This window comes from Mytilus californianus, unplaced genomic scaffold (assembly GCF_021869535.1).
Source record: "Mytilus californianus isolate M0D057914Y unplaced genomic scaffold, xbMytCali1.0.p SCAF_1, whole genome shotgun sequence".
NCBI lineage: Eukaryota > Metazoa > Mollusca > Bivalvia > Mytilida > Mytilidae > Mytilus > Mytilus californianus.
In genome coordinates, this window is record NW_026262581.1 from 18,625,600 (window position 1) to 18,651,141 (window position 25,542).

The 25,542-nt window shown below is 32.5% G+C and overlaps 2 protein-coding genes across 3 annotated transcripts in view; both read right to left on the minus strand.

Annotated features, from left to right (window-relative positions):
* Nucleotides 1-25,542, minus strand: part of LOC127700015 (receptor-type tyrosine-protein phosphatase alpha-like) — a 581,206-nt gene that overhangs the window by 484,298 nt on the left and 71,366 nt on the right. Inside the window, exons 7-19 of the mRNA XM_052203454.1 lie at nt 23,583-23,780; nt 22,283-22,417; nt 19,785-19,922; nt 13,892-14,035; nt 13,045-13,179; nt 11,189-11,326; nt 10,388-10,490; nt 8,988-9,070; nt 8,425-8,708; nt 7,488-7,575; nt 6,763-6,830; nt 6,475-6,511; nt 3,573-3,670 (exon numbers count right to left, since the gene is read on the minus strand). Of these exons, the coding sequence (XP_052059414.1) occupies nt 3,573-3,670; nt 6,475-6,511; nt 6,763-6,830; nt 7,488-7,575; nt 8,425-8,708; nt 8,988-9,070; nt 10,388-10,490; nt 11,189-11,326; nt 13,045-13,179; nt 13,892-14,035; nt 19,785-19,922; nt 22,283-22,417; nt 23,583-23,780 (1,649 nt within the window). The remainder of the gene's footprint in view (nt 1-3,572; nt 3,671-6,474; nt 6,512-6,762; nt 6,831-7,487; nt 7,576-8,424; nt 8,709-8,987; nt 9,071-10,387; nt 10,491-11,188; nt 11,327-13,044; nt 13,180-13,891; nt 14,036-19,784; nt 19,923-22,282; nt 22,418-23,582; nt 23,781-25,542) is intronic.
* Nucleotides 1-25,542, minus strand: part of LOC127700008 (receptor-type tyrosine-protein phosphatase mu-like) — a 293,046-nt gene that overhangs the window by 39,897 nt on the left and 227,607 nt on the right. Inside the window, exons 20-21 of one of the 2 annotated variants that reach the window (XM_052203443.1) lie at nt 1,464-1,595; nt 560-705 (exon numbers count right to left, since the gene is read on the minus strand). The exons of the other annotated variant lie outside the window; for it this stretch is intronic. Of the exons in view, the coding sequence (XP_052059403.1) occupies nt 560-705; nt 1,464-1,595 (278 nt within the window). The remainder of the gene's footprint in view (nt 1-559; nt 706-1,463; nt 1,596-25,542) is intronic. 2 annotated transcript variants of the gene reach the window in all.

Below are 25,542 nucleotides of genomic sequence, written 5' to 3' on the forward strand. Positions count from 1 at the left end.
AGATGATGTACAATATAACGCGTATTTTCTCAATAATATTTTACTGCCTTGCTCTATAATACACATGAATTTAAATCGCGTCATGCCAATGGTAATGTTTTTTTTTTCTAATCATTTTTATTCATCCACATTTTTTTTTTGTAAATTTCTATATTTTCAAATATACAATTTATATCCAATAATTACTAAGTATATGTAAGTTTTTCATATACATATTCGTCTGCCTCTCAGCATGTAAATACAATTTTGAATCATAGTATTTTAATTAAGGCAAATGCACAAGTATGTATATACAAATAAGACAACCGCTCATATCTCCGATTCGATTTTTTATTACTTGGCTGTGTATACTTCTTACTTTTTTATATTGGTATTCATAAATGACAAATTTTTATCAAAAATATGTTTTCGCTGAGATCATTTAGACCAATAGCTCCATACTGTTTATTCAAGAAATTACCATATACTCTCAGATTTAATGTATTATTACATTAGGTATGAGTTGTAATAATGTTAATCACGTGCACAACATTACATTATGTTAGTAGAAAACACGCACCTGCAGTGCACCACCGTTGGTCCACTCTTATCACATTTTTCACTTCTAACTTTTCTGTAAAATTTTACTAGTTTAATGCTATCTGGAACACCATGATCCGGCCACTGTGTAAAATGGAATTGCCGAACTGTCCGTTCCTGTTGATTCTTTGAATACAAAGAATTACATTATCTCAAGAAGTTTTGTGTAATACAACATGTACAATATTGGGTACTTTATACATAATTCAATATTTATTTTCTATTGAATGTGATTTACTTTTATATTCAAACTAAAGCAGCAATTTATTTATCGGTTTGTTATCATATGAAGTGATTTTTACATTTCATTTGTATTAATGCATCAGTCATACTCATAATATAATGTACGAATGGTTACTTCTTCGGAACTTTACTAAAATAGTGCTCGTAAAGATATTACTATACAAAGTCAATTTGAAGTATTTTATTGTTGCATTTCATTATTTGAATTTCTAATCTAAAAGCATTTATATTAACAAGTATTTTGTCGTCTTCTAGGACACAGGAAACAAAACAGATCAATGTGAGGTTATCTTTGCCTTCAATATAGTTTTCGCGATTATAGGTACCTTCATAAGAGGATACGTTTACTATCACATAAACTGCTCAAGAATGGTTACTGTTATCAGAAAAATATGCATAATATTATCGAGCGCCTAATCTCCTCACCGAAATTTAACCGTAATCAATTTTACTCAATATCTGCTATTATTATTTGGCAATTCATATTAAACGTTGAATTAAATCATGGATTTGTACAATTCGTTTGATATACTCTGTACAGTAAATCTTTACTGGCTTTTGAAGTTGGAATGAAAAGACATTCTTCATTTACACTAACACTATTTTGAAGTTAACAGGTCTTAATATATATATTGAGTTACCGTTTTATTGTGTAGTATAATCAGTCTATACACATAAACTGTGTACTGGATCTCTTCTCTCATTGTTAGTTTATAATTGTCTACAAGCATTGCCCTGTTGACGTTTTGAGGCCAGTATTGTTCACATTTTTTCTGAAATTTTGAAATTCCAAGGTAAACGACACATGAAAATATCTATGATATGTATTATGACCCATTTATTGTATATGTCGTAATACATGTAATCTTCTCATACATGTACGTAAACCTATGCCTTCAGACAGACGCACTTAACAGATTCATTATCCATCATTTACTCTTATCTAATATGTACAATCTGTCTGAATGTCAGTACTATATGTAGAGTGATGACCCAACAAATAATCAAACGTTGTCGCACCGTGATGACTACGTTAGTTAATGCTAATGACAACATCGCTAGATGACTTTAGATCAACGTAAATGTATAAACATAGAGATACATGCTCACAACCACCGAACGCAATACAAACTGGGTATATGTGTTTGTCTGTTAACATACAATCTCTGCACTAAATGAGGTAATATTATAAAACACATGACTAGATCTGGTAATAAAATTAACATGTTATATTCATTTTTTGTGTAGTATTTTTGGAAGTATTATTTGGCTTTCCTCGTTTTTCTGTTGAATATGGTGGTTTGTATTTCTTCGACCTCTGGTTTTGGGTTGCCACTTGATATTTTCTTCAAATACAATAAACACATATAGTTTATACCTGATGTTACAGTATCATTTATAATATATTAGTATAAACTTTCGAAAAAATTTTGAAAAAATGATTATCATTATTCCATGGACCTATGTTGACCTCAATTTTTTTCTCGTTGGGTTGCTATCTCATTGCATTTTACCCTGCGCCAATCATAATTCCTAAAGAGATAAAAAATATATATATTTTATGTTTGTGTTGTATTTAGAGCCCTCTACCAAAAATTTGTTTTGCATGCACACGTATAAAAATTGCGGTTTTTATCCAACGCAATCATAGGTTTGAACGTTGTTTTCATTTTAGACTTGTTTATATTTTTTCGTTTGAGCTTGTATTATATTTTCCTTCGGGTTTATATGATCCGTTCATCCTATTTCGACTCTTTAAAATTCAAGAGTCTATCCTAAATTGAGGTAAATTATATGGCCTTCCAAATACCGTTTCGATTCCTAACATCATTAAAGAGACATTAATTGTCGAAATTCGGATATGGTCCACTAAATTTGCACCTTTTGTTTGCGGTATACCATCTTTTCCGTAAGTTTATTGTTTTCTGTTTGGTATTAAATCAATAATTCAGATCCATTATGTTACATCTTGTGATCCGTTTATTTGGCAATCGCCAATGGCAGACAGCAGGGTTTAAGAACATTTGTTGTCCGACCTGCTAGTCAAATGCGTTTTGTTAAAATATACTTCTCCACTATTTTGGTCTTTTGGAAAATGTTGTTTGTGCTGTATTTAGACCCCTTTACCGAAAAATTTGTTTTGCGCATGCACACGTATACAAATTTCGATTTTTATCCAACGCAATCATAGGTTTGAACGTTGTTTTCAATTTAGACTTGTATATATATATATATACACACCTCATGTTTGCGGTATACCATCTTTTCCGCAAGTTTATTGTTTTCTGTTTGGTATTAAATTAATATAATTAAGATCCATTGTGTTACATCTGTGATCCGTTTATTTCGCAATCGCCATGGCAGTCAGCAGGGTTTAAGAACATCCGTTGTTCGACCTGCTAGTCAAATGCGTTTTGTTAAAATATACTTTTTCACTTTTTTGGTCTTTTGGAAAATGTTGTTTGTGCTGTATTTAGACCCCTCTACAAAGAAATTTGTTTTGCATGCACACGTATAAAAATTGCGGTTTTTATCCAACGCAATCATAGGTTTGAACGTTGTTTTCAATTTAGACTTATATATATATATATATATATATATATATATATATATAACAGTGTTGGGCTGTTGTTTAGACTAATTATATATATATATATTTATATAAGTCAAAAATGGTTGGCCTATGCAAATTGATAGATACATTATCAAAATATAAAACTGAAATCAGAATTAAGTAAATACTTATATACCCTTCTTTCCTCTTCTAGTTTCGTTACCATTACTATTTTGCCAACTTTCTCCTGCCAGATCATGTGCCAGAAATCTCTTAGAGTATTCTTTTTAGGACCTATAAGTACAAAACAGAATATTATACAAATACTGACATGATAGTATATACGATTATCTGTACTAGACTAAAACCAGCAAAGACCCATTGAAAGAACGTCTGATATAAAAATGTAATAACACTTTTAGATATTTGGATGATATATTGGCTCTCAATTATGACGACGTCAGTATGCACTAAAGCGATTTATCCTGCTGAATTGACTTTAAAAAAAGCTAATACTAACAATGAACACTGCCTTTTCCTGGATCTTGATATCTATATCTTTAACGGGAAGCTTAATACCAAAATTTACGATTAAAGAGATAATTTGTCTTCATTTCCTATTGTTAATTATCCATTTTTAGATGGTGACGTTCCCTTATGATGTTTAAATATCTCAATTTGTTCGATTCGCACGTATATGTAACAACGTATTTGATTTTAACGAAAGAAATCTCTGTTTTACTGAAAAATTATTACACCAGGGTTTTCGATATCACAAATTAGTCAAAACATTTACTAAATTTTATCATCGGTAAAAGAACATCATTCGTATATATAAATCAACATGCAGACATCTTATACGTTCAGGTATTTCAAATCCAATCTTTTATGATAATATTCTTTAAAAAGCACAAACATGTGGTCACTCACCTCAAAAGCTAACCAAACCTTGAAACAGACTTATTCAGAAGGAATATAGTTACGATACTGTTGTCAGGTCATTAGAGATGACATATTTTGGAATTAATATTGCATTGATTCACAAATAAGGTCTTTGCATCGGAAATAAACATATTTATTCTAAAACCAGTTATTGGCATGATACAGGTTATGTTCTTCTCATATATTTTACTAAACCCCTAACGGGAGTGAAAGTGATTGATTTTCATATGATGAAGACATAATCTTTCAATCAGTTTAATTGAGGTCTGAAGCTGGCATGTCAGTAACTGCTGGTACTCGTTTGTTAATTTATGTATCATTGTCACTTTGCTTAGTTTCTTCTGTTACCTATTCTGACACCGGACTCGGACTTCGTTTAAACTGAGTTTTACTGTGCGTATTGCTGTGTGTTTGTTTTTGCGCCTGTCCCAAGTCAGAAGCCTCTTGCCTTTGTTAGTCTTGTATGTTCTTTTAATTTTAGTTTATTTATAAGTTTCAGAGTTTAGTGTGACGTCCATTTTCACTGAACTAAATTGAGAATGGAAATGGGGAATGTGTCAAAGAGACAACAACCCGACCATAGAACAGACAACAGCAGAAGGTCACCAACAGGTCTTCAATGCAGCGAGAAATTCCCGCACCCGGAGGCTTCCTTCAGCTGGCCCCTAAACAAATATATATACTAGTTCAGTGATAATCAACGCCATACTAAACTCCAAATTGTACACAAGAAACTAAAATTAAAAATAATACAAGACTGACAAAGGCTAGAGGCTAGAGATCTCAACCCTCCCCCTATACCTCTAGCCAATGTAGAAAAGTAAACGCATAACAATACGCACATAAAAATTCAGTTCAAGAGAAGTCCGAGTCTGATGTCAGAAGATGTAACCAAAGAAAATAAACAAAATGACAATAATACATAAATAACAACAGACTACTAGCAGTTAACTGACATGCCAGCTCCAGACTTCAATTAAACTGATTGAAAGATGATGTCTTCATCATATGAATATCAGGCACAATCCTTCCCGTTAGGGGTTTAGTATCATACCATCATAACATATATGAGAAGAACATAACCCGTGTCATGCCAACAACTGGTTTTTAAAAAAATGTGTTTCGTGCCGATGCAAAGACCCTATAAGTGAATCAATATTAACGCCAAAATATGCAATCTTTAATGACCTGACAACAGTATCGTAACTATATCCCTTCTTAATAAGTCTATTTAAAGGTTTTGTTAGCTTCAGAGGTGAATACCGACATTTTTGTGCTTTATAAAGAATATTTCCATAACAAATTGGATGTGAAATACCTGAACGTATAAGAAGTCTTCATGTTGAGCTATATTTACGAATGATGTCCTTATACCGATGATAAAATTTAGTAAATGTTTTGACTAGTTTGTGATATCGAAAACCCTGGTGTAATAACCTTTCAGTAATACATAAATTTCTCTCGTTAAAATCTAAAACATTGTTACATACACGAGCGAATCGTACAAGTTGAGATATATAAACACCGTAAGATGGTGTCAAGGGAACGTCACCATCTAAAAATGGATAATTAACGATAGGAAATGAAAAATCATCTCTTTTATCATATATTTTAGTATTAAGCTTTCCGTTAATGATATAGATATTAGTACACATTTTTGTTAAGGGGACAGCTGAAGCCCGCCTCCTGGTGCGGGATTTTCTAGCTGTGTTGAAGACCCATTGGTGGCCTTGGGTTGTTTTCTACTCTTCGGTCGGGTTGTGGTCTCTTTGACACATTTCCCATTTCCATTCTCAATTTTATTATTAAAACAAAATATTAATAAAATATAAATAATAATAAACCAAAAAGAAAAATAACAAATATACCGAAGTCCAAGGAAAATTCAAAACGGGAAGTCCCTTATCAAATAGCAAAATAAAAAGCTCACACTCATTAAACGAATGGAAAACAACCGTCATATTCCTGACTCGGTACAGGCATTTTCAACTGGCGATGGCAATAAGTAACATTCTTTTATCGGTGTGGTTAACGAATTGTGGTTGATGAATTTTACTATCGACTTTAATGTTCTACTTTAAGTTTCATTACAATGGAATGGTCTGACTTACATTAGACAAAAAATTATTTGCCAAATAAAAATTACTTTTACAAACCTTGTGATGCTATGTATGCCCTTTCTTTGTCATAACTCTGAAAGGAAACGAGTTAAGTATTACTACAATCGTCCATATAAAATATGTTTTATTCATACTCATTTAAATATGTTTATACGTAAAAGGTGTCAACGATGAGTGTATCTGGTGTGACTAATATAATATCACGAGTTTTGAACATTGTGTGTTACTTTTAACAGAGGCAAGGTCTCGTTTTATGTATTCACAGTGTTTGATTTGTATTATACAATACAAGTTACTATAAAACAATAAACGTGTATATCTTACGTCAATATAACTAGCGTTTATATAATCATGCTTGGTATTTCCAGTCAAGATAATCCGTGAATGGTCATCTGAAAGAAATTGATAAAACACTTTTGAATCATTATATATAGACATGTATTATGTTAATGTTTTTAAACGAGTAACTCAAACTCATTTAAACTGATTTTGTAAAGTAATGCAGATTTATAACGACATTTGATTCTTTTGTCATGCATATTTAATCAAGTTTTTTTATTGTCATTTTAAAGCAGTGCTATTTTATAAATTACGAATAGGGTTTTTTTTTGTACACTTATTTTTGTCTACCTTCTTTCCCTTTTCTTGATAAAAAATATACATCCTCTGAAATAATGCACTACAAAAACGATACCTCAAGGTACATTAAGAACAATAAACAATAATACTTTGACGTGAAGACAGCATAATTCCCAAACACAAATAGCAAGAGGAGCTTTTTCAATTATCCTTGCATTTTGTTTCATAAACCGATACTGCGTAAAATGCAGTAGCCATAATTCTGATAATTTCCTAAAAAATGCAAAGATATGTAAAAGTATTCACAGCTGAACCGAAAACAGATCTTTATTTTACCACGTCGAAAAATGCCTGCATCTTTTGTCATTTTATAGCAATGTTAGTACTAGATCAAATCATGTTCTACTGTACATTGCCGATGGTTACATGTACTTTAGGTACAGATAACAATACTCAATACTAATACATACATGGCCAAGTTTTCAGGAAACGATTTCTAAGTTTGTTTTCCTCTTTTGAACCTTCCTCATGTGCACGAACAAGCCCTTTTGGAAAAATCTGGAATAATTTAGATTGAAACACTAAAATAATATATAAGCATTTGCTAACTTTCATAAATATTTAGTAATTGTTAAAAACAAAATATTTCTCAATAAGTGTTGCATTGAAAATATACCAATACTTGAAGGTTACTCAGAATAGAATATCTTTTCCAAACTGATTTCAGTCGGACTCCGTTAGATGGTCTGTAAAACAGGCAATGCACTTTTCACACTATGTCTAACCCCACAATACTTTTCCGTTAAAATTTCCAGCTTATTTGCAAACTACTTACGGAGATGCAGTGTGTAGCCATTCTGCTAGCAGATGACTTTTGGTATCAATACATAATTACTCGTAGTTCCCCAACAAGTACATATTCTCCCTAACTATAATTTCTAACACTCTAAAAGCGAGGATTCAGCCCCTAGTATTTATGAACCTGTTTTATGTGATTTTTCAATTTGTAAATACGTCGATAAATTATTCAGTTCTTTGAGAAAAGTCTATTGTTCTAACTCATGTAGCTGTAGATTTGTTTTACAAGAATCCACGGATCACCTACGTTAACTTAACATATAAGTGATATTTCACTTTCTATAAATAGTTGGAGGCCTCAATATAAAAGTGAACTGTATGGATACAATCACTTTCGAGATAAAGCAATACATTGATAAATAGTTAAATTATCTTGAGTTGATTCCCGTGATATATCAACAAAACTTAAAATAGATTGTAGTTTTACCCGAAATGGAAAAGTTATACAATTTTAAAAAAAGTAAAGAAATTGGAAAAGATAATCAACTCGCTCGTTGATTATTGTTTACGAATCCACTACTTCTTATCCATCCTCTACTAAATAACTACCTTGTATTCATTATGAAAACCTTCGTCTTTTCTTTTCTCGTTTATAACTTTCTTCAGGTCTGATATTGATATTTTGTGTTTAGTTTGTTCAGCAGCTATATTAGTATACAAATCTCCTTCATCTCCTTCATTGTATTCCTCCTCTTCTGGCAATTGATCATTTTCTTCATTATATCTGACTTTACCTGCTTTTGTGCCAGGCAAAGATATTTGAACATCATCGACAGATGTTTCACAACTCATATTTGCATATCCTTCCTCCTTATTTTGAATGATCTCATGATCTTAAAATAGGAAATACATAATACTTTCGTGAATTTCTACTATAACTATTTCGAATCAATTCAATTGAATCTTACAGGACTGAATATGTTTGAATACGCGCGTATTTATCTAGTTTCATCTTTAAAGGAAATAAAGGATTCATATAAATGCCATAAAACGATGATTCGTTAGAAGAGGAACATATATTATAAATATGCTTTTAAATATATCATGACAGTCCAAAAAATAATTCAACTATTTGAATACAACGATATATTATTCAAAAAATTTCTACTCACTGAAATACGTGTTTCCCTCTGCTTGTTTATTAAGTGCTTCATTATCACTTAAATATTTATCATTTTGTGAAGTTGACCTCCGTCTAAAAACAATTAAAGCAACTATATCAATATGGTCATACAAATCTTTATCAAATATAACTGTATAATGATACTGTATTATTTCTATGATACTCGTTGTAAAGTAAAAAAGCTAAAACAAATCACCAATCGAAAAGTTATTGATTCATGAGCATGCAGGTTTTAAAATGTTGACTGCTGAAAAATACCCATTTCAAATCACTTTTCATAAATATCGTCTTGTTTCAATATTGCGAACTGTTAGTGTAAGCGATGTGTTGTAATCATCAATATCACATTCATACGAATACCGTAAACAATTTTATTTTTATAGGTCGATTCAAATGTTCAAGTGATCTTGTGTGAATTAAACTGGCAACATCTACTTGATCAGCTTAAATCTATCTGAGCGAAGAAAGGGTACAAAAATGGAATCCCGAAAAAAAACCTTAAGCTTACGAACAGTGTAGAAACAAAAAATACATTGCAAAAATAGTGTTGAGCATGTTTAAAATTAGAACACTTTTGTATCTCGTTTAGACCTTTAAATGATTTAGTATACGTTCAAATCCTTAACATCGATAAACATGAACATGTATTGTGTTAAACACGTTTAGCATTTAAACATGTTTTACTAGCTAAAGTTATTACTTTTCATCATTAAAACATAGTGCAATGATGTTTTAACACCATCATAAACGTTTCAACACAATACTTAACATAACATGTAATGATGTATTATGTTTCAATTTCATAAACGTGTCCATGTTTAGATGCTAAACGTGATAACAACAATAGACAAGAACAATGTTTTAGGTTATATTTAACTGTACATATTACTGAAAATACTAATTTTACTAACAATTATGAAATGAAGTCAACTATTCCTAATAGTTAATCATAATCAAAGAGTTTTGATAGTCATTTGTCAAAATTAGGAAAGTTTACAAAAATATAGTGACATGGCAAAAATTGGCGGAAACCAGTGACACAGCAACGAAGAAAAAACAGATAAGTTTGTGCATAAAAATCGACACATCTACATCTCATATTTGTAAACATTTAACATTGTTTGCAGGTCCACACAAATAAATTATCAACTAAAGGAAAGCAAACAAACACAGCAGTTATTAAAAGAATTAAACAAAAACATAAAACCAAACTGGGTACAAAACAAAACAAAAGTAAGAATATCTAAGTTAAACTTACACCCGACAATGACTGGACTAAGAGAACAGATTTTTAAATGTTATGATTACAGTTGAAAATAAAGGCACTTTGTCTTAGGTTAGAAACTTGAAGGTTTTATTTATTATCTTTTACATGGAAACAAAATTTACCTGTAAATAATAACAGCAAGAACAACTAATGTAATGACTATAATGACACCACTAATACTTCCTCCTACAGCTGGACCAGGACCTGATGGCGACTCCTGGTTGTCTATAAGAACATTTGTATAGATGTTATTTAAGTATCAAAATTATTGTAAACTCTATACGGATTTTGTTCACTAGGAATAAAACTACTTATCTTTTTTAAAAAGCATCTATTTGGATTAATATATGTGTTATTTTTTCATATTATAAAACCGTTTTATGTTAATTTGTTAATGTAAAAGAGAGGCTGAAGATTCCAAATGGATATTCAAACTCATAAACTGAAAGCTCCATGGCAAAATAATTAACACGAATATCGGATGACAAAAAGCATACTAAAGACTGAGCAACCACTTTACTTATTTTACAACGTATTTGTATTAAGATTTGCATTAATAAAAATGAACCAATGGTTTATCGTGTAATAAAAATCTATTTAAGTATCAACATGATCAATGTTTAAATTTTACTATTTTATTAATTTAAAAGAATCTTCTTAGTACTACAAACCTCTAAATCAGTAAAACAACGGTATGCGACCAAATTGCATCATAATGTTTCGATTCGTATGTCGATTCCTGGTATTTTTAGTAATCTGAATATGCGTTTAGAATTTTTTTTTATGAGAGCCTGTTTAAAAAAACAGAATGTAAATAGTACATGTAGTTTTGATTTTTGTGTCACTTATATGCTATATTGTCTTACTTACATAAACCCATGTGTCCTTTAATATATACGAAGTATAAACATATCACCACTCACCTTTAAATGCACAGAGAGAACCAATAAATCCACCTTTACATCCAGCTTCACAACTGCCATTCAATTTATTACATGAATTGTTATAACATGTTCCACAAAACTGTATGCAGTTGAAACCAAAATAACCGTGGGTACATTCTGAAATATTATACTGACTATCATTTTGTTCGGTATGAGCAACTTAGCATTCAGTTACAACAATGACATTGCTTCATGTGTTTGTTATGGGCTGCATTATTATTACTTTATCAATTTTGACAAATGGGTTCGATGAGCGATCGCGATGACGTTAATTCTTATGAAATCACTGTGATGTATCATAAAATTTGAACATCGTGTATGATTATAAAACTAAAGAGACGTGGTACGATCGCCTATGGGACAACTTTCCACCAGCATTCCAATGACGTGTATATAAGCGATGTTCATAATGAAAGATCACAATTATGATGTTAACAATGATACTCATTTTTTCACATTTTGTCATGCTGGGGTCTCTTGTAGCTTACTTAACGCTATGGGCTTTGCTAATTGTTTAAGTCCGTACAATGCCCTGTAGTTGTTAACATCCTCATTCATTGCGTTCTAATGAATAATTGTCGAGTTTGCAATCATAACATATCATCTTACGTTTATATTTACTGCAACATTTCAGTCATTGTTTTAATAGGAAATCGCCGATGCAACTTTTGAATTAATAAAGATTATCTATTATTTTATTTCACAACAGTCGGTAGCTGAACATTAACCTCCAGTGGAAAGTCAAAATAAGGCATCTGTTACCAAGAAGACAATACCAAATCATAAGTTGAAGAGTAACAGACAACATGGACAATACCATGGTCGTCAAAGAGAAATACAACGAAAAAACAACAGTCTGAAAAACACTACGCTCCACAAGTTCCACCTGCTCTGTTACTCATGATACGTTCATGAGTCCTTTGAGTTGATCATGCATTATGTAATAGGAGATCGGTCAAATGTCTTTGGTCTTATCTAAGTTATCTCCAATTCATTAATCACAAATACAAGGTAATTCTCTACCTCTAAATTTGACCAAAATGGAATTTTGAAATGAAAACAAGTAAAGCGTAGTTATCAACCGACTCGATTGTCAATTTCTCGGCGTAAGAACGATATGTCACAGATTTTACTGCATCGTTTGTATTATTTTTCACGTTCACTATGAAAGATGCATTTAACATAGTTACCAAAGAGAGGCGAAACATACCAAAGAGACATTCAAACTCACAAGCCGAAAATAAACAGACAACGTCATGGCTTAAAAAAAGAAAAAGCCAACAGACAAACAATAGTACACAAAACACAACATAGAAAACAAGATACTGAGCAACACGAACCCCACCAAAAAACTGGGGTTGATCTCAGGTTCTCCAGACGGGTAAGCAGATCTTGCTCCATATGTGGCACCCGTCGTGTTGCTCATGTTAGTAAAAACCCGGTTATAAGTCTAAATCAGTAGGTCACATTCGGGGAAAAGGGGACGGGATAGTAGTTACGACATTTGGAACATATCCGCTATCATCTGTGAAACAGATATTCCATAACGGTCAACCAACTCGTGATGACGTCCGTAAAATTAACGAATTTACCAACCTGTGAACTCTATAATAAGTTGATATGATCCATATAGCGGAACGTGATGTTAAAGAATTATATAAGCTTCTTGTCTTTCCTCCTGAAAGGCTCGTGTATTGTGTCAGACTCGTATGACTAAAGAAACAAGTCTGCAAGAAGTAGTGTGCATATGGTATCCATAGGACTGCTAATTAACAAATGCAACGCAATAACATAAATAAAAATATTACAAACAATGGAAAATCATGTTTCTTTACCTTGATCGCATGAATCACCACGCCATCCTTTTTTGCAGCCGCCTTCTGGACACTTGCCAGTAAATGTATTGCATGATATGTTAAGACAGTTACACATCTTATTACAATTAGTTCCAAAATGCCAATCTTCACATGCTTCAAAGGAACAAGTTGACAAAGCAATCATATACAGATAATGAACTAATATAAGACAATATTATACATTAAAATAATGTGTTCGATCAAAAAAGATATATTTAATATGTGAAACATAATATGAAGAATTAAAAAAAAACCATTGCAATTCAACATTCAACACAATCAATGTTCAGTGGACAATAAAATATAGTTTAAAGCCAGATCGACAGTAGTATTCCGATGTTAAAAACTCGTAAATCCAATTCTAACATACAAACTATGATAAACCCATCACAAACTGATATTTGATTACAAAACCCAAATGTTATAAAATTTCATATCAATATGAACACGCGTGTTATGTTCAAAGTTGACTTCATAGTTAACTGTCTTCATAGTAAATTACGTAAAAATGAAAACTTAATTCAGAGATTGCACTTATTTCACACTATCACCTTTCAATTGAATCATGAAATCTGGGTTAAACCCCTTATCTAGCACAAATTTGAAAACGCTCAGATCATAATGAATAAGTATACTATGGAAAGACACACTGACTGAGGTTAAACGAACATCAGGGTGAACAGACAAACACCCAAACTGGAAAACCATTCTGAAAAGTATATGAGACATGGCAAACATAACTATGACTTGTAAAACTATATTAAATAGCCATGTTGTACATGAACATTGTTATGTATTTGTTGTTTATCAAACCAGTGAAACGTACTTTGATTACAGTATTTTCCATACACGTAGCCAGGTTTACAAATACTGTCATTTATGCAGACTCCATTGATATGGTTACATTCATCTGCTATGCATCCATTACATGTTTCTGAACAATTCCAACCAAAGTATCCATTACTACACTCTGAAACAGACAATATATCTCAACTTGTACGATTCGCTCGTGTATGTAACAACGTATTAGATTTTAGCGAGAGAAATTTATGTATCACTGAAAAATTATTACACCAGGGTTTTCGATATCATAAACTAGTCAAAACATTTACTAAATTTTATCATCGGTATGAGGACATCATTCGTAAATATAACTCAACATGCAGACATCTTATACGTTCGGGTATTTCACATCCAATCTTTTATGGTAATATTCTTTACAAAGCACAAAAATGTCAGTATTCACCTCAAAAGCTAACAAAACCTTTAAACAGACTTATTAAGAAGGGATATAGTTACGACACTGTTGTCAGTTCATTAAAGATTGCATATTTTGGCTTTAATATTGATTCACTTAAAGGGTCTTTGCATCGGAATTAAACATATTTATTCTAAAACCAGTTGTTGGCATGACACGGGTTATGTTCTTCTCATATATTTTATGATGGTATAATACTAAACCCCTAACAGGAGGGATTGTGCCTGATATTCATATGATGAAGACATAATCTTTCAATCAGTTTAATTGAGGTCTGGAGCTGGCATGTCAGTAACTGCTAGTAGTCTGTTGTTATTTATATATTATTGTCATTTTGTTTATTTTCTGTTGTTTCCTATTCTGATATCGGACTCGGACTTCTCTTAAACTGAGTTTTACTGTGCGTACTGCTGTACGTTTGTTTTTTCTACATTGGCTAGAGGTATAGTGGCAGGGTTGAGATCTTAAAAAACATGTATAACCCCGCCGCATTTTTGCGCCTGTCCCAAGTCAGGAGCCTCTGGCCTTTGTAAGTCTTGTATCATTTTTAATTTTAGAGTCTTGTGTATAATTTGGAGTTTAGTATGACGTCCATTATCACTGGACTAGTATACATATTTGTGTAGGGGCCTGCTGAAGGACGCCTCCGGGTGCGGGAGTTTCTCGCTGCATTGAAGACCCATTGGTGGCCCTCGGCTGTTGTCTGCTCTATGGTCGGGTTGTTGTCTCTTTGACACATTCCCTATTTCCATTCTGAATTTTAATAATAATTTAAATGTACAGAGTGGCACGACTATTTTTTCAGCCGATGCAATAAACATGTCGTGTATATATAGTATTATCTCAGGGATTCTACTAAGAGACTATCACTGATCTCTTTGGTCACTTCTGAACATGGTGATAATATTAAAGTTTGATTATTTTGAAGACCTTTACAGTCAAATCAAAATTCGATAGTATCAATTGCAGATAATATAAAATTGATAACAGATATTCAAAATCAGTTCAATCGCAAGAAAAGAAGGTTAAATGAAGGAGAATGTAAAACTTTATCAAATCCGAATGCATCTGCAAAAAGGAAGACATATTATAGTTATTTAATAAAAAAAAAGAAGCATCAACACCTTATTTTACGCAAATCTGTTAGTAAATTACCTGACCTGCATTTAAAATATCATTACGAATACATTGTTTATAAATTTCCGAAATATGTTATACCAAAAAACTACTGACTACAACATGTAAAACTTTTTTCTATCAAACATATCAAATTGTTTTTGCACAAACAGCTAGATGACTTTTCCTTTTAGAGGAAAGCTACATCAGTGTTAAACTTAGGTAAAGTTAGTGTATCCTACACTTGTTTTACTTACATAAACTGTATGAACATAATGGAATTTGCATATATAAGACATTAAATAAAGTACTTAAAACAATTTCATAGATCTCAAATTGTTAAATTTGGTCTTACGATGCCGTTGTAGACTATTTTAACATGATATTTGAAACTTAAAACTTAAAAGCGTTTATCTATATCAAATTTTGGGTTTCGCTTGACATGTTCTGATTTTGATATTCTTAATTGTTTGTCATCAATAAGCAAATCGGATATATGTTTGGTAATAAGTCTGTCAAATGACTGTGTGATTCGAACCTGAATGTGTGTTGAAGTGTCTGTGCTAGTCACTCTCGCTTTCAGCATTCAATACTGGCTAGCAGCTTGCTGTGAAAAGGAGAGCCGAGTGCGTAAGTTTTTCAATGAATGCTAGGTCAACCGATGAGTGGATATGCCCTGGTGCCTTCAAACCAACCCCAGCTATTGGTAAATAGTCCCACTGCTATATTGGTGACCGTGAAAAGTCAAGTGCTCTGTGAGATAACCCAGAAAAAAATCTGGACAGATGCAATCCGTTCGCATGGTTATGCATTCATCTACGGAAAGGACTACCAAGAAAGAAAACCCGGCCCGCCAGAGTGGAGGTTTGACGTTGGGCTAACAACCCAACTCGGTAAAAAAAGAGCTTATTACAGAAACCAAAAACGCTGAAGAAACCCAAATTCAGCGTGGTGGCCTTATGCGACTTCTGGCGCGGAGAGAATTAAGGTTCGTTTCTGTGTGTGTTGCATTTTAGTGTTGTGTTTCTGTTGTGTCGTTGTTCTCCTCTTATATTTGATGTGTTTCCCTCAGTTTTAGTTTGTAACCCGGATTTGTTTTTTTTCTCAATCGATTTATGAATTTCGAATAGCGGCATACTACTGTTGCCTTTACTTAAGGTTAATAAATAAGTCCACAGTACATACATTAAACTGTAATGCTTTGAATTTTAGTATAGATTGAAAAATCTTTAAAACTTTTATTTTGTTTGAACTTTTTTTTTACAAACTAAATCATTTAGTTTCATATCCCGGGTAAACAATGAGTAAAAATATTAAAATAAGTAATTGTCAGATCAGTAACTAGCGCACAATGTTAAGTCTCGCCATAAAAAGTTCTGGCCATTTTTGGGGGATTGTTGGGATACAATAGTTAGGATATTCGAAAAATAATGAATGCAACCTTCGATGTCGCCGTCGTTTTCTTTTTTTTAGCTTTTGATATATTATTACAGCGCATAACAAAGACAATGTTGTGCATGCAAAACTGTGTCATATTTTGTTTATCAAAATAGAAGGTTTGTGTAATACATCAAACATAAAATTATTACATAAGTAGCTTATTTTACTTTATCAGATCTGTAATATAGATACAATGGATAAGCGTTGATTCACGAAAAAGAAACCATGAGCCCGGGGGGGGGGGGGGGGGGGGTGGTTTGTTTTTCAAGAATAAACGCTTATCCGTTGTATCTATAACTTAAACTATTGTGCTAATGTCTTTTCAAAATTAAAGCCTTTTCTTAATTAGAAGGTATTGTCAGTGAGTATAAGTAACCATGTTATTATGTTCAACGATGCATTAATAAATCTAAGATCACAACTAATTGGTTAGAAAAATACAATTATAACACAACACGTCTGCCTTTAAATTATCAGGCATCTGAATATTACCTCTGTTTACAAAATAAGACATATTCGAACTTATTTCTAATAAAATTGAGAATGGAAATGAAGAATGTGTCAAAGAGACAACAATCTGACCAAAGAGCATATATAAAGTATATAAAATAATTATGTTCCCGCAATTTCTATTGAGAGGCTTAATTCTAGGCACATCACGATTTACTCACATAGGAATTTGCGAATAAACATTTGTAATATTATGTAGTAAAACAGATGAGATCATACTATATTTATAAAACAAAAAAGGACAAGTTGAATGTAATCATTTTCGTTTCAAATATCTGAAATAGCCAATAATAATCCAAAAATAAACGGTAAAACTCGCTATTATTAAAAAGATATCCAAAATTACATACAAAATAAGAAGAAAAAAAAACAAAAAAAAAAAACAAAAAAAACTTAAAAATAGGGACATAAAAGAGAATACAGAGATTCGAACCTAAACCGACAAGTCCTTACCTAAAACTTGACTCTTTAACTCATTGATTTCACCCATGCTAACCTCGCGGCTACCAACTTATACTATACGATTGCCTATTATGTATATATAAAGGTACAAGCCATGTGTGTCCGTTGTACCGATGTTTATCATATGTTTATTTATATATATATATATATATATAAAATGGACATTTTAATTGTAACCCATTGGTAGCCGAAAGATTTCGTCGATATGTTGTTGCCAGTCGCACATAACAGATTCAAAGGACAGGTTCGATTCCTAGTGAAGGCATATAAAAATTACAAAAATTAAAGGTAAGTTTTTAAATTAATTCCATTAGTGAGCAGAAATCAGTAGATTAGCCAATTCAAACTTAATGAAATTAGGCACACAAAGGAAACAATTGAATATAATTGGGTGAATCTATTTCAGCAACAGATTTAGGAAGCGTTGATTTTAGAAAAAGAATCCACGGTAAATGAATAGGCTGACGTCACGACAATGGTTTAAGTAATAGTTATACACCGAGGGATAGGTGTGTCTGGATAAAAAACCCCGTCGGCCGGAGGCCGGAGTGGTTTTTTATCCAGACACGCCGTATCCCTCGGTGTATAACTAACTTACACCCCATTCTAAACCCTATATTTGTTAACATTGATTATTAAAAGAAAAAAAAAACGATAGCATATTTATTGACAATATCAAATCATGATTTATAAGTATATTTTTTTTTAATTACATAAAACCCCACTAGTAACCTTTCTTTGGTTATCTTCATTCAAACTTTGACAAGTGAGTATATTTTACAAATGTCAAGTTGTTTTGCATATTCCCGTTAAATTCATGTGCTAATATGGATCAGCAGGTCAAGGTTGACTGTTTCGTGTATTCTTATTACAAACAAAAAATACATCATGACCTGGTATACAGTTGTCAATATGGACGGGTATAAGACGGACGACATTTTGTGGCAAGCGTTTGATTTGGTAGAAGAGACTAAAGATAAAGGCAATATTATAACCCAAAGTACTTACCTGTATCAGTTTAATAAAGGTAATCCTAACTGTATTTTATATCTTACGATTTTATCAAAAACAAAAGCCCCCCCCCCCCCCTCTTCTCGAGAATAAACAAACATTCATATTCGAACATACTAAGGAATAGGTGTGTCTGCATTAGAAACCCGACTACCAGACACGCTCAACATACACTATTTAATATAGAGGAACTCCCTTTTTTGGGGCAATCAGGGGCTGATCCAGCCGGGGTTCCCAACTCAAAAGAAAAAGGGGGGTCCGACCATTCCAGTGCATTTATCTTTTAAATAAAAGTCGGGTTCAACCCGCTGAACCCCCAACCCCGGATAGGCCACTGGGTTACCAAGGGGTTCCGGGAGTTAGAATCCCCATTTTTTTTTAAAGATCAATGCTTTAGAATAGAGACATATGACTGGGATAAAAAAAAATTACCTTCAAGCAAAAGAGTATTTAAAGGATTATTTTTGTATTCCATATAGATGCTTATTGTTATTTCCTAAAATGTGTTTTTTTTTAATATCATGAAACAATTTGTAGTGAACACTATTAGTAATTTCTTATGTTCATGCTATTTAAAACATAATCAATTTCTATTGTTACGAATAACAATGGACTTTTTTTTGCGGGATGTAGAAGCAGGGGTTTCCAGAAACCCCGCTCGTCACACCCTGTGGTCAAAATCCATTGTTATTCGTAACAATAGATCTATTCAATTTACACTTGTTTCAGAAATAGAAACTATGAAGTATAACAATAGAACTGGGGTGTAAATCATATTCTTTTACATCTCAAATATACTTTCCTCTACGAAACCAAAAGGACACGACCATGTTAGTCGTTTTAATAACAGGCAATATGATTCAATCCACAAAGATAAATAGAAATACAAATGTTGTCATCATTTAAATTAAAATAAGCAAACCGTCTGTGCAATTGAATCCTTCCAATCCTTTCATGCAGCCTGCTTTACATTGTCCCGTCACAGGATCACAGGGTGATGATAAACAGTTTGATGAGCAGTCACGCAGACACTGACTACCGAATTTACCTTCATCACAGGCTGTTATATGAAAGAAATAGTTTGCATAATAGATTATTTCCTACATTCTGCTATTATCAGTAAAAAACACACCTTTGTGTTCACGATTACGAACTATTATTTTCTTCTATATTCAATGATTCCGTAATTATTCTAAACTATGCTAAGTCTACAAAATTAAATAAATTATAATATGCGTTGAAGATTCCTTTAAAGCAAAGTCGATTGGAAACTATTACCCATAAAATAAGATATTCCGATATCATCCAAATAGAGTGTACTGTTTGTTTTTTATATATAGTTAAAAATAGCAGTAACTAATGAATAAGTTTTTTTCATTGAATGTAGATATAAATTTATCATTCTGCCTAGTGGATGAAAGTGCATGCAATACTTCAAACCCATGTTTATCAAAACACTCTAATGGTCTTTTGTGGACGAGACGCACGTCTGGCGTATTGAATTTTAAGCCTAGTACCCTCTGCTAGCTATTATTCGTGTGTTTCTTTGTCCTATATGTTCTCCCATTTATTTGTATTGTGGTCCTGTCGTGTGATGTTGTCGTTTTGGTGTTGTGTTTGACGTTGCTACAAAAGCGGGAGGTTTGGCATGCCACAAAACCAGGTTCAACCCACCATTTTTTTTTTCTTAAAATGTCCTGTACCAAGTCAGGAAAATGGCCATTGTTATATTATAGTTCGTTTCTGTGTGTGTTACATTTTAATGTTGTGTTTTTGTTGTGTCGTTGTTCTCCTCTTATATTTGATGCGTTTCCCTCAGTTTTAGTTTGTAACCCGGATTTGTTTTTATCTCTATCGATTTATGAGGTTCGAACAGCGGTATACTACTGTTGCCTTTAAAAGAATACAGTTTTTTTTACAATGTCTTGATGCATGTTTTTTTTTGTTGATAATATTTTCAACGAAAGGTAACGTAGGAATTAAGAGGACAAGTAAGCATGGATACTTTGTAAGCCTCATATGACTCCATTTGCTGTAACTTAAAATATGATTGATAGATTTTTGTTATTTTGTGAAGGGATCAAATATTACAAAAAAAAAACGGAAAGTGAAGACTACGATTTCAACATCACAAGTCGTACAGGTAGTAAGACTTACGCTTAGTCTCATATGTAAATCAAAATATGAAAACACCGGACATTCGAAACGAATAATTGTCATGACAGTCAACTGATCCCTGATTTCAACAACATAACTCTTTTCTTACAATTTCCGATAACAACCGAATATTATGTGCAAGAAGGCGTCATTATCATTGGGATTTGTTGATCGGTCTATATGGAGTGTAAGTGTTTTACATGCAATAAGTACGCAAGGTCGGTCTCCTGTAAATTTACCACTAGATACCATCGATGCCTTGCTAAAGCAGTTTTCAATTTGTCCTTTATAACGGCCCTTCTTTTAATCTGTCAGAGGGGACTGAATGGCTCTACAGATCATTTGCCAAAATTTTACACTTCGATTTTACACCAAACTTTTCAAAGAGTTCTTGAAAGATAAGTTAAAGTGCAGAGAGCGTAAGGCTTTTTTTACACGAGGAATCGTATTTAACGCCACAATTCTGACTGAATTTAGATTTATATACAGTTCTTTACCATTGTTTTTGTTTGTTAGTTTTCAATATTTCATTTACTTATTTCAGATTCCGATTAACACGGAAATTAATTTTTGCGGCCGGATCCCAATTATTGTCACATGAACCATTTATTTATGTTTGGGATGCTTGCTTTATTTTTTGTCAATATAGCGGAACCGTCGTCAACTGTCATACAAGTGCGCTTTCTTGCTACCTGTAAAACCAGGTTTTATCCATAATTTTCTTGGCAAAATGCATGCACCAAATCAAGAATATGACAGTTGCATTCTAGTCGTACGGTTGGTTGATATACTCGAGTGTTTGGTTTTGTCAGTTTTTTGTGTTCCCCTTTTTGTCATTACCATTTAGTTCGTTAATTTTGTTATTACATTTTTTTATATATATGTCGCCATATTGTCTTCAAGGTTTTCTTTTGACAAAATGTACCCATTTATGAATAGATTGTTACTTCAATCAAAAATATGAATATATATATATTCATACGTTACAGTTGCATCAGGGCAAGTGTCCCAACGGCAGAAAAAACGGGACATAATATTAACAATTACTATCACTTTTTGATAAATCAACATGTCGGTTATAAAAACAAGCATATTATACATTGTATGCCTTCTGCTAGATATAGGATGACAAATTGATAATGCCCAGCACAGATTGCAGTGATGCATGTCACAATACAAAGCCTTTTTGTATTAGTTCATATATACTAATTGGTTATCAATGTGCTTCATTTATACAACAATTGAGAAAAACCAAAGGTTTACCTATGTCACATTTTTCACCAAGCCAACCATCTAAGCAACCGAGCATACAATTTCCGCTAGTTAAATCACATAGTCCCATACAGTTTTTTGGACAAATTAATTTACAACTGTCTCCGTATTTCCCATAAGGACATCCTGCAAGTAAAACGAGATCTTGATCAGAATTGTTTTTAAAATTTTCTCATTGTCTATAAATAGTTCATAAATAGTTCAAAAATTAAAAAGTTTTAAATACCTTCAAAGTAAGCATTTCTTTCAAATTCTATTTTGAACTGACATGTCATAGTTTTCTTTTCTGTTCTGCATTTAATATTGTTCATATGATCACGGATATGTTCTAATTCTCCTACACAATTCCATCATGGTTTCCTCATTATTACATAACTAGATATAGGAAGATGTGGTATGAGTGCCAATGAGACAACTCTCCATCCAAGTTACACTTTATAAAAGTAAACCATTATAGGTCAAGGTACGGCCTTCAACACGGAGCATTGGCTCACACCGAACAGCAAGCTATAACTGCATGCGACTATTATAGAATTTGTTCTTGTCATGAACAACATGACGAGTGACACAGCTGGGATCTACCGACTCTGGTTTTGTTGGGTCAGATTTTGTGTTGTTTTTTTATAGATTGTTGCTTGTCTCTTCGTCATTTTTCTATGTCCCCGGTATTGTCTGTTTTCGTTGACGGATGAAACTTTCATTTCCTTTTGAAATATGTTGACTCTCTTTTTTTAAGATATATTATGATATCAAATTTGTTTACCCACACTTGAATGGCATTCAGAATATTATCACACATTTTGTACTAATATGTACGTTTTTGCAAGGCCAATATAGCCAGAAGTTAAGGTTAGTTATTTGTCCTCGGGGCCAATAGCGATATCAGCCCTAGAAAATCCATATCGTGCCCCCGACTTTCACGTCCGGTAACGTGTCAATCAAAAACACCATCATTAACTCACTGTGATACCTATTTTTGATTTTTTCTTCAAATGTTATTTGAATTTTTGTTGAAATTATTAAACATAATTTAATATATATGCTTTCTTTTTTCTCCAGCTGGAAAATATGTGATAAATAGATCATTACATGTCATTTTCCATATTGGCTCTGGTATCAGTCCTTGACCCATATCAAGCCCTCGGGCTAAAGCCCTCTGGCTTGATATGGGAGTCTAGGGCCGATACCCGGGCCAATATGGAAAATGCCATGTAATAATAATCGGGTTTCTCTATTTCATGTTAAATAACATCGATAAATAACTAACTTAATTCTACAGTTATATACTTACCACCAATTTCAATTTCACATATATCTATCTTTGTATTTTCATTCAGGATGGGTGGTAAATAAAAAATGTATTTGCAAACAGCAAATACGTCTATGTCCTCGTTATTATACTCTGCATTGTATAACATTGTACCATCAATCCATGTATCAGTAGTATTAGAACAATACACTTCGTGCTTACCGTCAGTGGTAGTATTGTCTGCAAATGAGATATAGTCTTATATAACAAAACTGTTCAAAATAAGAATGCACAAATAGAAACGTCTATTTTCTACATAAGGAAATGCCTGTACCAAGTCGGGAATATGATAGTTGGTTTCCATTCGTTTGACGTATTTGAGCTTTTGGTTTTGCCATTTGATAAGTGACTTTCCGTTTAAAATTTTCCTTGGAGTTCGGTGTGTTTGTTATTTTACTTTTTATGTATACATGTAGAAAGGGTTGGAGATAGAAACATGTTGACAAATTTTGCAATCTATTTAAGTTTACTAGTTGTATTGCATAAAAGCTCCCTTTTTAGATGTATTCATTTACCAGGAAATATTAAATAGTATTCGTTGATTCAAACGTGGTATTTTAAGTTTACATCATTGATGTAACGTAAGTATTGCTAATTCTTAGATTCAGAGTCAATCAAACATTGAGTTACTGTTTAACATTGTTTAAAGTATTATACACTTTTTACCATATTGTGTTATATCTCCCGAAACTTTGATAACAACTTCAAACATTTTTTGAAAAAAGTTATCTCAATCTCAATATCCATTTGACTAATTTATTTACATATTTTGGTCAATGAAAAGATTAATCAGTCACTTTTGTTTCGCACAGGTCGGTTCTTGTCATCGGTTGATGTCTATTAATCTAACGAATACAGGAAACGTCTGCATTTCTATTAATTATTTCGTACAGTAGTTTGCTACATTTTACTAAAACATTACTATTACATATTTACTTGATATTGAAATGTTAATAAAACTTTGTGCACTGTCAGCAAAATCTTCTGAAATAGCTATCGTTCGATGTATTCCTATGAATTTCTCGTAAAAAAATATTACATTCGTCTATAATTAGAAGACAGTTCGGGATAAAGTGTTCAATACACACACTTATTCAAGAGTTGTTAATATTGATTGCCTGAAAGAATTGCTTTCGCTGCATATGTACAACATTTAAAAGAGGGGCGAAAGATACCAAACGGACATTCAAACTCATATGTCGAAAAAAACTGACAACGTCATTGTTAAAAAAGAAAAAGACCAACAGACACAATAGTACACAAAACACAAAATAGAAAACTAAAGACTGCGCAACAGGAACCCCACCAAAAACTGAGGGTAATCTCAGCTGCTCCGGAAGGGTAAGCAGATCCTGCTCCACATTTGGCACCCGTCGTGTTGCTCATGTTAATACAAACCTGGTAATAAGTCTAATTCGGTAGGTCACATTTAGGAAAAGGGACGGGATTGTAGTTACGACATTAGGAACATATCCGCTTTCATCTGTGAAACGGATATTCCGTAACGGTCAACCAACTCTTGATGGCGTCCGTAAAATTTACGAAGGGATGATTTTAACTTCACCACTTGGAACTGAATGTCTTAATTTCAACAATAAGAACCTGTATATCTCTTTAAATATAACTATTCTAATCGTCCGAAATCCTGATTATGACTATTTATGTGCAGCTTTAATTCATTAACAGTATAAGACGTATCCTGATTATTTGATAGTCGTAAAGCAAACGCTATATATTATGACATGTGTTAGGGACTTATGATACGTTCGAAAACGAGCCCCAACATATCTAGTTCAGCACATTCATATTGTGAAATATCAGCTTTTTGACACATTTTGCCTTTTGAAGTCCAGCCCAATTCCCAATAACTTACCAATCAAACAGTAAAAACAAAATGGCAAAAAATTAAAACACTACCATAAAAAAACTGAAAAATCATTAA